We start from the raw sequence: 15,155 nt of genomic DNA on the forward strand, positions 1-15,155 counted from the left end.
GGTTAGGACAGAAGATTCTACCCCGTTAAGCTTTATGACACCCGAGATTTTCTGAGAAGGTGGACTTTGTATTAAGTATCACCAAATCTCATGTACTATCTTATACAAGCAAGCCGTCCGCCGTCGATCCCCTCCTCTCCAAGTTATTCCTCCCTTACATAGGGTACCTAAGATATCCAACGTAATCAACCGTATTTTTCTCAGACGCCTACTCTAAGCCCCCATCTCTCTAGTCCGTACAATCATGAAATATTCCAGTCCATTTTCACGTTATCACACTCCCCTTTAAATTGGAATTTTGAAATTTTCATATCCCTATCACATACCTTAGGCACTTCCCCTGTAGACCCCTAAGCAGTACCCCTCTAGTTCCAGTTACCGCCGATCCCGCTCACTAGCCTCCAGATCCAGCTTCTCGAGGTCATGCTCGACAGCTAGCAACCCCATCGCGTAGGAAGCTTTCTCGCCCTTGGCCAGCACGATCTTGGTTTCGTCCCCGTTGATCTCCTGAATGCGCTTGTCGATGCGGCGGGCGTTGACCCATACGGAGCCAGGGGGGTCGATGCTGAGGTTGACGGAGCGCGCGTACGGCGGGCCGCGGCCTAGCTGCGCCGCCTTGGTCCACGACGACTCGCATCCCACTGCGATCTGCCGCGCCGACTGCCACCCCGTCAACCGCGCGATGTCGTGTAGTCGTTGGATCAGCCATTGCCGCTGGAAATCGTCATGGTACTGTTTGTGTAAGTGAATATAAACGGAGAATTGGGGGTTGAGATTGGGTTAGTTTTGTTCGCTTACCTGGATACCTGCGACAAATAAGGGGAAACAGCACTCTATCAGCGCGGCTGCCATGAGCGTACTCACGTTGGCGAGATGCGCGATATTCTCTTCTAGGCCGGCAGCAATCCGGCCCACCTCCATGCAGTACGAGGCAGTCGTCCGCGCGGAAATACCCGCAGCCATCATGGCCACGGGCGGCATCGTGGGATGAGCTCTATGGAGTATGATTAAGCCCATGTAGTAGTTCATCCAGACGCCCGCGATGGAGTAAGTCCTGTAGTGCGCGGCGAGGCCAAACGGTGTTGCCCTGGCGGGGTAAACGTCGGTACCGAGGGCCTCGAACTCGGGACCGAAATGGCTCCTGAGTATTTCGAAGGCCCGCTTGATTCCCTCCCACTCGCGATACGCCTCGGCGGTACTAGCGTCGAGGTCGATATTCTCGGGGAGCCCATCGCTCGGTGGTGATGTTTCCCTCGGTGGGGTGAATCCCATCGGCACCGTGATGGTTTCGGGGTTACGAGGCACCATGCCCGGGAACATTCCCGGGGATCCCCCGCGCCCGGGACCGGGACCGGGACCGGGACTGGCCATCTTAAAGGTTTTCCGTTTTCGGCTTAGATCCTTGGATGCAAAGTTTGCTAAGCGGCCAAGCAATAGCATAAGGTGGTCGTACGTGCCATATCTAACAGCCGTGTTAGTGTTATATCGGGACGGATAAAATGGGTGACTTACATAGCATCAAGCCTTCCTATTGGGGCCCTCGGCGGGCATTGAGTCCATGCATCATACTCGAGGCTTGGCTGATCAGTACGGCTATATTATAGAGTCCACAGCGTGATGCGAACTTACAATAGTCTTGTTCCACCTAGTACGCTCTGGTAAACATCTTGTTTGCAGTACCACCAGAAGAGGTCGCTCAATTGTTGGTATGTTTCCATGTCCTTATCTGTATGCTGATATCTCGACCTGGGATATGCGCTGTGCTCTTCGGGAATCATTCCTAACTCATCAAACGAGACATCCTTGCCGGTTATCTCACTTAGTAATTGGACGTCTAGATGATCCCAGTCTTTATGCATGGGAGTTGTCTCCTCATATGTCGTGAACATTCCAAACGCGTCTATCGGAGGCTGTTGCATTTCCTGCATTCTCTGCTGGTATTTAATTCTCATCATAGCTCGAGTCATTTCTGCGAACGGTATTTCTTTGATGATTAAACGTGCTCCTAATAGATGTCTGCTCCATTTGTCATGATCGGAGTTCCACACTTCATAGAATGCCAATACTAATGTTGCCGCCAGGTTTGCTGGTTGAGACCGCCTATTTGGCCGACCCACGTTTCGCGCAATTCTCCTCAAAGCTAGGTGATAGTGCTTGAGAGATGCTGTTGGTGGCAGAGCTTGAAGTTTTGCAATCTGCAAGCTAGCAATTGCGAGCACGGCGTGGAGGAGAGCTGGGTGGGTAAAAGACAAAATTGGGAAGGTATCTATATAAATTAGTGACGAGAACTGGTAAGAGCGCAGAAAGCTGACTTACAGGTCCAGATATGCTGACGAGACTTCGGTATAGGTTGCCCCTGAAAGATGGGCGACGGATCAATAGGATACCTTTCATACATGGATATGCTAGGTCCGGTTACGTTCACAAAATGCCAGAATACTCCCGCTATTTGTTTGTCGTTCAAGGGAGAATTGGACGGTGACGGCTCATACGCCGCAAGGTCAGGAGCAAAGGCTGAGAAGGTTCTCGTCTGGGTTCCGAACGTGTCATACGGCTGGTCAAGTCTCTGAAAAGCGACTACCCCGAGGTCGTTGAAGTCGAGAGACGTGCGCCGCGCACTAATTGGCACATCATCCGACTCTGCCATGGACTCATCATCTGATACGGGGTATTCCCATTCCTCGTACTCATACTCTGTGACCTGGATATGCTGTTCAGGTTCAGCACGAGCCTTGCCTTTGTCTAGTTGGATATTGCCTGGCTGTTGTTGCTGCTGGGGCAGAACAGGGGCAAAATTTTGGGCAAGATTCTCAGGGGCAATAGGTGAAAGCGAACCGAAGTTTGTAGGCTGTTCCTGCCTCCACTGATGTTGAGAGAACGCATCGACAGTGGTTGGTGGAAAGAAGGTATACTTCGGTTGCGCAGATTGAGATCCGAGTCCGTTGGGATCGAAGCTCATAGGTGATGTGGTTTGCCCAACTTGGCCGGGGTAAAATCCAGGCACTTGAGGGTATCCCACAGGCGGTTTAGGGGCAATGATTTGTAAAGCCTGCGATGAAGACTTTTGTTGCGCCGCCGATAGCTGCTGTTCTCTTACCAATGCCTGAGGAGAGGGTGCTGGATAATGTATCGGTCCAAAGGGGGCATTGGCAAATGCGCCTAAAGGGTCTTTGAAAACAACTCGTTGATTGTATCCATCACATTGCCGCTTCGATTTCAAGCAGTTGTTACAAGTCGGCCTACCCTCGTCACACTTTATTCGACGTTTTCGGCAGGCTTAACGGTAGTTAGCTGGCGCTATTCACACGATCTAGGAGCACGAGACTGCTACGTACTAAGGCAACCCGTCTTCGTTCGTTTCCGAACAATCGGTTTCTTAGGCGCCAAATTATCGCCATCTCTCTCTTCTGGTGTTGATGACCGAGGAGGTTGAGATATCGCGGACGCGTCCCCCGTTGGCTCCCCCGCTGAATTCATCTTGGAAAATGGTGTTTAACGTACCGCCTAATCTTATTACTGTGAGGTGGTGGCTGATTATCTTGTAGTCTAGTGGCTTAAAGATATCAAAACTGTCACATGGTATTCAGACGATTGGCCCGATTTAGGGCAGGGAGAGTGCCGACTACAGAACGGCGCCGAACATACTCGGGGGGGAAGTCCTCTCAATTCAGGAAAAGAGCGTTTCCAATGCGGATAGCGACTATGGCAGCCTCTGACGTCTTGTCTACGCAGGACTTGGAATCGGAAGATGAATTACGATACAATAATTCCCGCGGTTCCGACTGGCTAATGGAATGAGACATTCAAGGCAGAGGCAGGAGTATTGTAAAAAAAATTATACGAAGAGATGAAGGTCACGACTTGCTTCCATATAGTTTATATCGCTCCGTGAAACATCCAGTGCGACAGAAGAGAATCGGAGTACTCTTGCTGGCGTGGGCAATTGGGGACACTCAACCCTCGAAGAGTAAGACTGGGTGCGACATAGGGAATGTGAACTGGATATGACAGCGTCTAGACCTAAGGGGCAAGTCAGTCAATCTAGTATGTACAATATGTAGATGGTTGCACGCTCGCACGGGGAACATGGGGTGGGAATTGGTGGGGGTGTAGCTAGTTGTTACCAGCCTGCCAGCGCTGTCGAACCTGGGCAAGGATAAGACCACAGTATATATGTACTAGATACTAGTATAGGTATACTATGTATGTAGTAGGTTCTGCTTTCTAGACCTCGGCAAGGCTGGGCAAACTTGCTAGGCTAGACAATCCTTGAAATGTTACGGTGTCATTGGACTTTTTCAGCTTAGGTCCAGCTTCCGGGTGGAGCAATCCAGACTCCAGACCCGGCCTCAGCAATAGATCCGTCGCTAGAGCCGACGCCATGCACCGGTTAGGAGAAGTAAAGTAATAGGGATTTTTCGACGGTGACCAGTTCAAGGACCCGGTGAAATTCAACACTATCACCGCAAACCTGACAAGGTATATCCTACAACAGGCCAATTCTATGCATGTATAAGATATAATACCCTCTCTCAGACTAAAGGGGACAGCGGACGACTAGAAGAATACGGCTTACAATTTCAGTCGCCCTATTTGCTAGCGTTAAAGAGCTACAACACCACGTGAAGAAGAAGTATGTGGTATAACGGCGGAACAGGAGCATATGTCAAAATGCCGTATGGGACCCTGTATTGCAATGGCTTTGTATGTAACAATAGATGCCGAGCCCGAGGCCGTGGTGATGCGATACGCTGGAGGGGTCCTTCGAAGCTGCATACAACCAGAGTCGTTCAAGTCGCGGTAGATCGAAGTGCGACGTCTGATGATGCGCCTGCAGCTGGGGTCTATTTCCTGCGACCTGGAAATTTGTCTCGTAGAGATAATTGCTCATATAGCCTACCTGTGCTACCGAAAATGCGCATCTATTCGTGGCGAAGACGAATTGTCCTACACATAAGTCACGGTTTGTTGGCTGATGATCAATTCGCGCTTCTAGACATACATAACAGAACTAAGCTCCGTAGCTTGTGCGGGCTGCTGCGCAGATGTCTTGACCTCTCTTATCGTGGAGTTTGAAGAAAGTGGACTCATACACGGAGGGAAACCCGGCTGTTGTAGATCATGAGCTTACGGGCGAAGGAAAGCGGAAATCCCTAAATCTCTTTTCCTTCCTTAGACGGGTAACTTGAAGCTATTTCTTCGTGTTTCATTTCACGACTTCGCAGAGGACATGACACAACGTCATCAATTCAACGTAGTCGAGCCCTGTCATGCTATGGCCAACGGGATCCAAAAATACCTAGGCTGAGTTAGGTATAGCAAAGTCCGAGTGTTGTAGCCTTCCCGCGTGTCTCGGGAGGGGAAGCCTCGAGCCCTTCCGGTTGACGCAGAAATTGCATGGTAAAGCTTCTTGGGCAGTATTGAGGAGTTGGGCGTGGCCGCGATTGTAGACCATACGCACCATACGTATACACCAGTATGGGCCGAAGCGTCAAGAGTCACGACATAGAAACAGTGTGTCGTAATGCAGAATATGCGATGCTATATCCCGTGACCCCGCTCAGATGCAGAAAACGGCCGTTGCATATCCATCAATGAGAAGAGTGCTAGCTAGGTCGGCTTATTGCTATGGCAGCGAAAAAGCTAAGCCGGGGAAGCTGTGTCTATGCTAGTGCGGAGGCGGGTAAAGACATGAACCCTCTAGCTGGAAATCTGAGCCAGAGTCTGTGTCACATTGTAGCGACGAAGAGCTGCGAGCTGCGAACTGCGAACTTCGAACTGCGAGACTTACAATATTGGTGTGTCTTGATGTCCATGGATTCTCCGTTGACGATCTGGGTCAAGTCAACCGATACATAGGTATCAACGATAGGAGGGCCTGCTTGTAGCTGACCAGCCGTCGTGTAACTGTCGATCGTACTGTGGAGGCCCTGGTCTTCCCTTCTCGGAGCCCTACCCGGCCGTAGCAGCATTTATGAGCAATATTGCTCTGTTCGTAACCCTGCTCGGTGACCCAGGTGTTTCATCCAGTTGTAGCCTCATGTAGGGTTTGGCTTATTATATATAATGTATTAACCTAGATTGAAGCTACCTAGGTATATTATTAGTGACTTTGATAAATTTAACTGATCTTGTTTGTTGCGATCGTAAGGACAAGAACTTCAAAGGCAATATCGGGTAGGAAGCTTCATTGCACATTGATTGGAAGAAGAAGAAGCTTAGCTTAGGACTTCCATCTGCGCATTTATTCAAAACTTTTTAAAGTTGATAACTAGACCCTATCCACTATCTACATATCTATACACGTGACTGATGATATTCGCAATGGATGTTACCGCAATTTTGCGGGGTCCTTCGCCAAGCTCAAATGGTACATAGTACATCGTTCCAAGGTTCCTGCGCTAGTAATCCCTGCAAAAAAGTTTAGACGACTTGCTGCCTCTAAATCTTTCTATTCGACTTTTCGAAGTTATTCAAGTTATTCTTAACAGAACTCATCGTTAAGAGCTGATACCATAATCAAGGAACTTTTAGCATATTGCCACAACTACAATTGCCTTCTATTAAAATGTTTGCGGTGCCAGGTTGGTCCGTGTCTGCGGACGGTCTCAAACCCGAGACCACCACAGTGGCTCCAAAAGCGGCTCAAGATGAATCTCAGCAGTCAAACAAGCGCAAGAGGCCCTCATCCACACCAGGAAATGTCAACTCGTCCAATGTTGCAGATCTCTGGGAACGAGTTATCGAGGGAAGGTCGGGGAAGAAGGCCAAACCTGATAATGACCAGAGTGGTGAAACCCCAGAAGGCAGGCCCAGATATGGCAAGAAGATGACTTTAAAAGAGAAGAAGAAACTGAAGAAGTTAAGAGAGAAGGAAGCGAGCCAAAATAGCGTGGAGGGCGCCGAGCCGGTTACTGGAAATGACAACAAGCCAACCTTGGAGTCACCTGATGCTACAATAGGCAAGGAGGCAAAGAAGGACAAGAAAAGGAAATCCAAAGACGAAAAGGAAAGCGGCGACAGCAAAAAGCCCAGTGAAAAGGACAGCAGCAAAGTCTCTGCCCCCGCCGCCGCCGCAGCACCGAAACTAACGCCCATGCAAGCCGCAATGAGGGAGAAGCTCGTGTCCGCGCGGTTCCGCCACCTCAACGAAACGCTATACACCAAGCCCTCAGCCGACGCCTTCCAGCTGTTCCAAGACTCGCCCGAGATGTTCCAGGAGTACCACGAGGGGTTCCGGCGCCAGGTCGACGTCTGGCCCGAGAACCCGGTCGAGGGGTACATCAAGGACATCAAGCTGCGGGGGCGGCAGAAGCCTCCCCAGCGCTCCTCCAAGCACGGACACTCTGCTCCCCCCACGCCTAGCTCCTCCGGCGTGGCGGCCCTGCCGCGCACCAACGGCGTGTGCACGATTGCGGATCTGGGCTGCGGAGACGCTAAGCTCGCCGAGGCTCTACAGCCCGAGAAGAAGAAGCTGCGACTTGAGATCCTCAGCTACGACCTGCAGAGCCCGAGCCCGCTGGTCACACGCGCCGATATCGCGAACTTGCCGCTTGCCGACGGTGCCGCCGACGTTGTTATCTTCTGCCTCGCGCTTATGGGCACTAACTGGCTCGACTTCGTGGAGGAGGCCTATCGTATCTTGCACTGGAAGGGCGAGCTGTGGGTTGCTGAGATCAAAAGCCGGTTCGGGCTCGTGGGTAAGGGCAAGGGTAAGAACGGGGCCCCAGTTACTCACAGCGTGGGGAATAGGAGAAAGACCCAGGGGAAGAAGGGGAAGGGACGGGATGCGGAGGGGCCTGAGGGACAAGAGGATGAGACGGCGCTGGCTGTCGAGGTGGATGGCGCGGATGACAAGCGTGAAGAAACTGACGTTTCTGCGTTCGTCGAGGCATTACGGAAGAGGGGTTTCGTTCTGCAGGGTGCAGCCGACTTAAGGAATAAGATGTTCGTCAAGATGCACTTTATCAAGGCAGCATCGCCGACCGTTGGCAAGGGCGCTGTTGCTTCCAAGGAACCTACACGCGGCTCCGGGCCCAAAAAGAGCGGCGTCAAGTTCATCGACACAGAAGGAGACCAAGCTACAGTGGATGAGAGCTCTATTTTAAAACCCTGCGTCTATAAGCTGCGGTAAAAGGGGCGAGCTATCTGTTATCCGTACACGTGCTATCCATTACCTACGCACATCAGGCAGAACTGTAACTTTCTAATCCATAATAGACCTTGATTCGAAGTGCGCCCTATTAATTTGCTCCAACTTTGGCAAAAGCACATGCCGTGCTTGACGAACCTCTCTAATGCCTTCGGGCTGCGCGCACGTAAGAATTCCTATTATCAATGCCCCATGCTGCGCCCTAGATCTACCTGCTATATCGAGTAGTTGTCACGCTATGCTGTTGCTGTTGCTCTTGTTACTGCTGCGTTCTTCGATTATGTGTACTGCGTCGTAAAGTGCAAGTGGGAGATTCGGGTTTATTAGTTGTTGAAGAGGAGGGACGCGGCGAATTCGACATTGCCACCTGTAGCTTCCAAAGCATTAATAGCGGCCTGCCTGTCCCAACCAAGCGCCACCAGTGTGTTGATGTCGTTTTCGGGGAACGTTCTTTGAGGCTGGACCTGAGGTTGAACTGGTGGTTGCGCGGGGCGAGCCACAGGAGCCGCAGGTCGTGATGCGCTAGGTGCAGAAGGGCCTGCGGACGAGACTTGGGGACCAGTAACGGCACCTGAGCGGGCACCAATAGTCGTGCCGCCAGGGCCTTGAACGGTTGGTTCCTGATTAACCGCCTCTTCAGTCTCCTTGGGAATGTCTGATTCGCCGAGGAATTCCACCTCCTCCCCTTGGATGATAAGCTTGTTGCGTACAAGATCGATAGTTGCTTGGTGACCTTTAAGAATGTCTAGACCGAGCAGCAGGTCAACTGACTTGCCCTCCATGACCGTGAATGCGGCCGCTAAGTGCTTCGTGCCTAGTTGCAGCATAGTGTAGTGGACACGGCCAATTATGTTTGCAGTTCCCACCCCGCGAGCTACTCCAGCGAACCGTCGGTCGACAAGGCGCATGATGTTGCATGCCTCGGCACAGGTCGGGGACATGATTGTGGCTTGGGCGCCAGAGTCGACCAAGGCCTTAACCTTCACACCATTGACCTTGACGTCGACGTAAAGGAGATGCACTCGACCGAAAGCTGCAAAAGAGGGGGTCAGAGCCTAGGGTTTGGATGTCCAAGGAAGAGCATGACTTACATTCGGGGTTATACTCCATAGCATTTTGGAGATTCTCCATAACACCTTGCTGGCGAATCATGTCCTCAATCTTGGCCTGGGACTCGGGATTGAACTCATCATTGTTCAGGGCCTCGATCTCCCGCATACGTGCTCGGCGTGCCTCCTCCTGCTGGTCTGCGCTCTGACGGAAAATCTGGGCAAATCTCTGAGGGTTCTCGAGGGCGGCGGCTAGCTGGGGGTTCGCTCGTTCGAGTTCGCCCCTCAGTCGAGAATCACCGAGGACTTGCAAGCGGATGAGCTCCGGGTCCTGGGCTACAGGAGCAGGCTGTCGTCTCTGTGGCTCGCGGTGAGCAGGCGCAACGCCAGTGTTGCCTCTCATATCCCGCACGTGCAGTGCTAGCATGTCTCCATCGGAAATGTCTAGCTCTTGCAACGTCTTGGAGTTGTCAGTGATGAGCTGGCCGTTGTGGTAGATGTTTTGCGACGGGCCAGGTATTCCCTCGGCCTCGATGGAGCTTCGGAGGTCGGCTAAGGTCATATCGGGAGGGACATCGAGGTTTATTAGTTGAAGCTCTTGAGCTTCGACGTCCGGATTGTTCACGTTCACGGTGATATGCCTGTGTTGAGCATTAGCTTCGGTGCGTCGAGGCCAAAGAGGACGGATGCAAGGGACGCGTGTGCCTGCTTACATTTTGACTTGTGATGACGGCTAAGTCGTCGCAGTACGGACCGTGAGGAGGTAATAAGGATGATGAGACAAAGTCGGGGGAAGCGGCGCAGCTAGGTACTGGCTCGGTTTGTCGTGAACTAAGACAGGTCGAGAGTGTGTGGTGTCTAGATCGGCGATCAAGAAAAAAATGGTGAAAAAATAATGGTGCAGAGAAGCAAAAGGCGACGAATAGAAGGTCGGAATGGGATGCTGTCTGCTTCGACGATGTAACACAGGCACATGCAACTTGGAACTGCGGCGGGCGAAGGCGGGTATATGATCCGAAGATGCAATAGTAAGGAAAGGTAGTTTACGTAGTAGTCTATGTGGTAGTATATGTATGTGTATGTAGGCGTATGTATGTAGGTGGACAGTTTGAGTTGTTGTTCCAGGTAATTGATCCTTTAGCGTGAGTTGCGTAGGTTTCGTAGGTTGCGTGGGCTGCGTGGGATACAACATGTAATCAGGCGCCGACCAACTACATCATAATATCCCCACTTTATCAGAAGTAAGTCCCGTCCCGTAGAACCCCACTACCAAAGCCTAGACTTTTTATTCGCGGGGGTTTCCTATAGGTTGCACCCCACCTGAATGAGATCTATGCCCTTAGCTGAGGCCTTAATGTGGCACGTAGGGCTGGCGAGTCCGCATAACATGAAGGAACAAGATCAAGATAATTGCTCTAACGAGGGAAGACACTTTATACGTTGATGCAGCTACGTAGTAGCATTGCACTAACTTAGGTACATTACGTATAGTTACTTTACCTGTTTAAAACCTTACGTCCCATTATAGGTAATAAATTATCTCGTATCCCCAACAGTTTATTTCTGCTGACTGAGATCCTCCGGAACAAATAGAAGCGTTCTACCACTTTCCTTGGTTATGCAAACTTTCGCGTATATATATTCTAAAGGCACGTAGTCAAACTGGCTCCTCTAATACTAAATCTGAAGTACATGCGATGCTCACGCCATCTAGCCTCCAGAGCCCTCTGAACGTCGTGTGGACTAACCCCTGTTTTTGACATATTAAATGCAACCGTATCTAATTAAATTAGGTAAACCAAACGACTCGAGCCAACTTCGCTAGGGATGTAGTCTCGAGATAGGAATATATATACTTAATACTTAATCCAGCCGCGAGAATCATTGAGCTATATAAAATTTAGACGTGTGTACGGGGGAAAGAAATACTCTTTGGTGTGCCGTAGTCCGTATATAACTTAGAGTACTCCCCTGTTCGTTATTAGATACCTACTAAAGTAAAAGAGTATATTACGCTCAAGAGTTATACTTGTTACCTAACCTTATAGTAACAGACAAGGTACCTAGACGCCCCTATGTATGCTCTATTTTAAAACTTTTAATTTAAGTTGTAGGTGAGGAGTGCATCCTGGTAATGCTCGCGTTGTATTCGAGAGTTTACTTAAGGTAGTATGACACGCTCTAAAATACGGAGGCTGTTAATGTGAATCGTATTCTCAATATTGCAAAGTAATGGATGTGTGTCGAAGTTACGGCTATAATATGATGTCAATATTAACCAACAATTTGGATATTATGCCAACTACGCTTTATCATTGCCGCCTCTTAAAAAGACGGATGGGAAGAATAGAATAGATAGGGAAACGGTCAACAAGAGAGTGAATAAACCCTAGCGTACGGATAAATCTTCCAATCTTGGGTACGCATTCGATATTTAAATCTGTCGTTGGCCACTCCTCAATAAGCTCTGTCTCAAACTGTATCCCCGGGCACTTTCCAGCTCTTGAGTGCTTCCAGAGCACTTTCAGCATCGTATCGATTCTTTTCTTTAACAACGATTAGCTTCTGCACAAATTGTATGCCCTTGGGTCCCATAGGGGTAAGCCCCCCTTCCAAAATTCCCTTGACCGATTTAACCTGTTGATTGAGTCGAGATTTGTCTATCAACTCGGTGTCGTTGTGAAACAGGCGGTTTTCTTCTCCTACAGCCATCCTGACGATGACGCAACCCAGTGACCAAATATCGGCCTTAAAAGTATACGAATGTCGAGAATAGTGGTTCAGATGACGATTCGGATCTTCTGAATACCATAGCCGTACAACCTCTGGGGCCTTGTAGCCTGCTGTACCGATCCCCTTGGTTACTAGACCCGTAGTCTTCCTGTTAGAAAGTCGCTTTGCGAGACCGAAGTCGGTGATCTTGACTCTGATGTCTGGTTGCTTCGAGACGACAAGAATGTTCTGGGCCCCGATAAGTAAGCCTTTTGTGTACGATATGATAGAACAGCAAAAGGATTACCTGTGGTTTGAGATCTCGATGAGCGATGCCTTCGTGATGCATTATCTGTAACCCCTCCAATATCTGCCTTGTGGTTTCCTTTATGTCCTTCTCGTTCCAACGGCTGTTACCAATGCATTCCTCTAAGTCGCCAAATTCAATATATTCCATCGCAATGAAGAGCCTGTCTGGGTCTTCATTCCACCCGAGGAATTCGACGAAGTGAACTGGCGACAACTAAAAGAGTAAGAGAAGTTGTTATTAGAGAGGAGACATTTTCATCTCTGCAACGTACCTTTGACAAGTGATATGAAGACGTTACTTCAGCAAGGAACCTGTTTCTTGCAGTTTCAACCTCGCCCGTTTTGTAGATCTTTTTTAGTGCAATCGACCCCTGGATTCCATCTATTTCCTTTCTATCAACCTTGAACACCTTTGCACGCCCTTTTCCATTGGACTGTTTGTTATTGGTAAGATCATCCACGATCCTAAGGACTTGGAAATCTATCCTAAATGTTGGTACGCTATGAAACAGTAAATGCAATCTCAACAGAGGGATAGTTCATCACTTACCACTAATACAACTCTCATGTTCTAACACGAAGGCCACTTTTTCGACATCAATAGCTAGTATGCGTTTATCACTTATGGAGAGTCTCTCAATTAGTGACGTCACCCGTTCAAGCATACTGTGGTACTTGTCTGTCGTCCATTTGAAATCTTGTGCCCAACCGCTCTTTTCATTCCAGTGGGTCCACCGGTATAGTCCACGAGAGAAGAATGGCAAGTTGCTAGGGAACGCTACCGAAAGTAGAAGGGATGCTCTGGAAGGTCCAACACCTTTAAGCCCGGCTTGTAGAATGTCCATGGCCGCAACAACTTCTTTGTTAATTCCATACTCTCGAAAGGCTTCCAAAGTGACCCTTCTGACGTTTGCGTTAGAATTCTTTTCGATAAGCTCCCTATTGTGTATATGGGCCTTCTTCGTCAAGGGGGTGCCACGTTTTCTGAAGGGGACGAGATCTATCAGTTTCTTGGAATTATCTTGGGGGTGGATATGCATACTGCATCCATTGGTCTAGGTATACTAAGTCTTCCTTCTCAATATATGGTTCTTGTCGTCCCTTGAGTTTATTGGGTATACCATGAAAGCGCTCGGCTTCCGCACGTTGATATACATCACGGATGTAACTGGGATACCTATCGAGAATTTCTTGAAACTGTTCACGGCTTATATTGTTAGGCAGTAAGGTCTGTAGTGAGCACGGCTGCTGTTCACTCCCGGTCTGCTGTTCGTTCTCAAGTGGTTGTTCATGGCTGAGCTGCTCTTCGTCCTCGGCTTCGTTTGCTGGTGCTCTATACAACCATTGGAAACGAGGAAAGAAGCGAGTAAGTTGACGAAGTTGAAAATAAATCGGGCGGTTGTCTTGTTCCATGTTGGCAAAGGGGGCGTAGTATACGACTAGACACGATTGTAATTCCTTATGGTTACTGTGCCATCGTCCCTGCCTTTGGGGCGGAATTTATATAGTGGCATTTACACTTATATGCGGCTCAGTATAGATAATATACTGCGGCAATCGCGCAGCAAGAGTTGGAATTATACCAGGAAGATGTCAAATAGTTCATTTCTACCTACGTAAGATGACGTGTCGCCTTAGGAAGTCTATGACTACACCTAGCATATAATATTTGCTGGCCCACAAATGAGAACTTTCTGTAAATACTCGTATCTTATTTTTCAACTATATGTGGATGGTGATTAATATGTAGTATTACACCTGAATGCAAGCCTTTGGCACATCAGGTTGCTGTTTCTTATCCTCGATAAAATACGCGTCACAGCGTAGTTGGTTGAGACTGTCGTATTACATGAATGTCAAGGATGATCTCTCAAGCTTCGTGGTTTATTAAGGCTGAAAAGTAGTGTCAATATCACATCCGAGTGATCCATGCCTAGAACAAAAAAGGCTATGCATTCTGATCACGCTGTCGGGTGCTGGTTGGGCTCTGTATTATTGGATTCTATCGCGCCTTTGATGATTAACAAGAGGCTACCACGTTTCATACATTGGTATTACCATCCATATTGCACTCTCATATGGTAAGCGCGATATCCGTCTCAGGTATATTTTCAGAAAATAGCTCATGAGCGAGGTATAGTCCTTTTTTTCGTGAGCGAGCCTGCCTTGCTAATCTAGGTAGCTACTAGAAGCCGACATGATGCATATTGGATTGTAAATTACTGGCGTTGAATCATTAGTTGGAGATGTGACACAAGCTGCAGGCTGCGATCAGGTAGGCACCTGTACTCCTGTGCTGGTTGTAACGCCGCTCTTTACTACCTTACCTGTCATTTATTTTGCCGAGTTTTCCTTATAGTTAATATTTTCCTTTACTATCCAGAGCCCACCCCAGCTGAATATTGAGCAGTTGTTTGGCAACCTGCTAGATTACCTGTCAGCATATTAAGTACCTAGGTAATTGTTATGTCTTCAAATGCGAGAAGGTTACACCAAAATCCAAGTAATTTGATTGGTCTAAAAAAAACCATCTCGCACTTGAGGACATAAATTCCGCTTTTTTAATCCTTTTAACCCCTTTAAATATATTAATCATCATGCAATGCCATTTGAAAATACTTGCATGTGCATATAAGCAAAATTGTTTTCAAGCCAAAATTTTTGATATAAAGTGTTAGTGGTAGTAGGTACACCTTGCGCCTATCGATACGCATATAAGCCACAGAGAGTAGGTACCTAGGTACCTAACCTAGGTAGCCAATTGGCCCGCGATTCCCATATCAGCCACATAGGTACCTAGGTAGTCGGGAGCATCCCAAGACCGAGCTTCAACCAGCTCAATAACTAATCCATTTAATACAAATTTTCTATTAGCGCGGTATTGGCTTATAACTAGAGAGCAGGATGGATGCTATACTGACCTTTTTTTTATT

The 15,155-nt window shown here is 48.7% G+C and overlaps 4 protein-coding genes across 4 annotated transcripts; 1 reads left to right on the forward strand and 3 right to left on the reverse strand.

Annotated features, from left to right (window-relative positions):
* Positions 1-35: 35 nt before the first annotated feature.
* Positions 36-4,019, reverse strand: F4817DRAFT_130425 (uncharacterized protein). Its single transcript, XM_049297739.1, has 6 exons — positions 3,336-4,019; positions 2,317-3,276; positions 1,630-2,266; positions 1,513-1,575; positions 799-1,462; positions 36-732 (listed from the first exon to the last, which is right to left on the reverse strand). Exons 1-6 carry the CDS (start codon positions 3,475-3,477, stop codon positions 376-378), a joined length of 2,823 nt encoding a protein of 940 aa, XP_049163136.1. The 5' UTR covers positions 3,478-4,019; the 3' UTR covers positions 36-375.
* A 2,256-nt stretch (positions 4,020-6,275) lies between these two features.
* On the forward strand, positions 6,276-8,631 carry F4817DRAFT_130511 (methyltransferase-domain-containing protein). Its single transcript, XM_049297740.1, has one exon. It carries the CDS (start codon positions 6,569-6,571, stop codon positions 8,132-8,134), a length of 1,566 nt encoding a protein of 521 aa, XP_049163137.1. The 5' UTR covers positions 6,276-6,568; the 3' UTR covers positions 8,135-8,631.
* F4817DRAFT_130512 (uncharacterized protein) lies at positions 8,632-9,849 on the reverse strand. Its single transcript, XM_049297741.1, has one exon. It carries the CDS (start codon positions 9,761-9,763, stop codon positions 9,128-9,130), a length of 636 nt encoding a protein of 211 aa, XP_049163138.1. The 5' UTR covers positions 9,764-9,849; the 3' UTR covers positions 8,632-9,127.
* Positions 9,850-11,394: 1,545 nt separating this feature from the next.
* On the reverse strand, positions 11,395-13,809 carry F4817DRAFT_324441 (kinase-like protein). Its single transcript, XM_049301637.1, has 5 exons — positions 13,265-13,809; positions 12,773-13,206; positions 12,495-12,703; positions 12,221-12,436; positions 11,395-12,162 (listed from the first exon to the last, which is right to left on the reverse strand). Exons 1-5 carry the CDS (start codon positions 13,633-13,635, stop codon positions 11,674-11,676), a joined length of 1,719 nt encoding a protein of 572 aa, XP_049163139.1. The 5' UTR covers positions 13,636-13,809; the 3' UTR covers positions 11,395-11,673.
* Between the last annotated feature and the right edge of the window lie 1,346 nt (positions 13,810-15,155).

The sequence above is a fragment of the Daldinia loculata genome, assembly GCF_022478755.1.
Source record: "Daldinia loculata strain CBS 113971 unplaced genomic scaffold F4817scaffold_3, whole genome shotgun sequence".
NCBI lineage: Eukaryota > Fungi > Ascomycota > Sordariomycetes > Xylariales > Hypoxylaceae > Daldinia > Daldinia loculata.

Excerpts from the sequence above, each read along its gene's own strand:
- F4817DRAFT_130425 (XM_049297739.1), bottom strand. The coding sequence starts at position 3,477 with ATGAATTCAGCGGGGGAGCCAACGGGGGACGCGTCCGCGATATCTCAA. Across the intron at positions 2,267-2,316 it reads TCGTCAGCATATCTGGACCT|ATACCTTCCCAATTTTGTCT; the intron begins GTAAGTCAGCTT and ends TAATTTATATAG. Across the intron at positions 733-798 it reads TATTTGTCGCAGGTATCCAG|TACCATGACGATTTCCAGCG; the intron begins GTAAGCGAACAA and ends TTACACAAACAG.
- F4817DRAFT_130511 (XM_049297740.1), top strand. The coding sequence starts at position 6,569 with ATGTTTGCGGTGCCAGGTTGGTCCGTGTCTGCGGACGGTCTCAAACCC.
- F4817DRAFT_130512 (XM_049297741.1), bottom strand. The coding sequence starts at position 9,763 with ATGACCTTAGCCGACCTCCGAAGCTCCATCGAGGCCGAGGGAATACCT.
- F4817DRAFT_324441 (XM_049301637.1), bottom strand. The coding sequence starts at position 13,635 with ATGGAACAAGACAACCGCCCGATTTATTTTCAACTTCGTCAACTTACT. Across the intron at positions 13,207-13,264 it reads TACCTAGACCAATGGATGCA|AAAACGTGGCACCCCCTTGA; the intron begins GTATGCATATCC and ends CGTCCCCTTCAG. Across the intron at positions 12,437-12,494 it reads CTTCATATCACTTGTCAAAG|TTGTCGCCAGTTCACTTCGT; the intron begins GTACGTTGCAGA and ends TTACTCTTTTAG.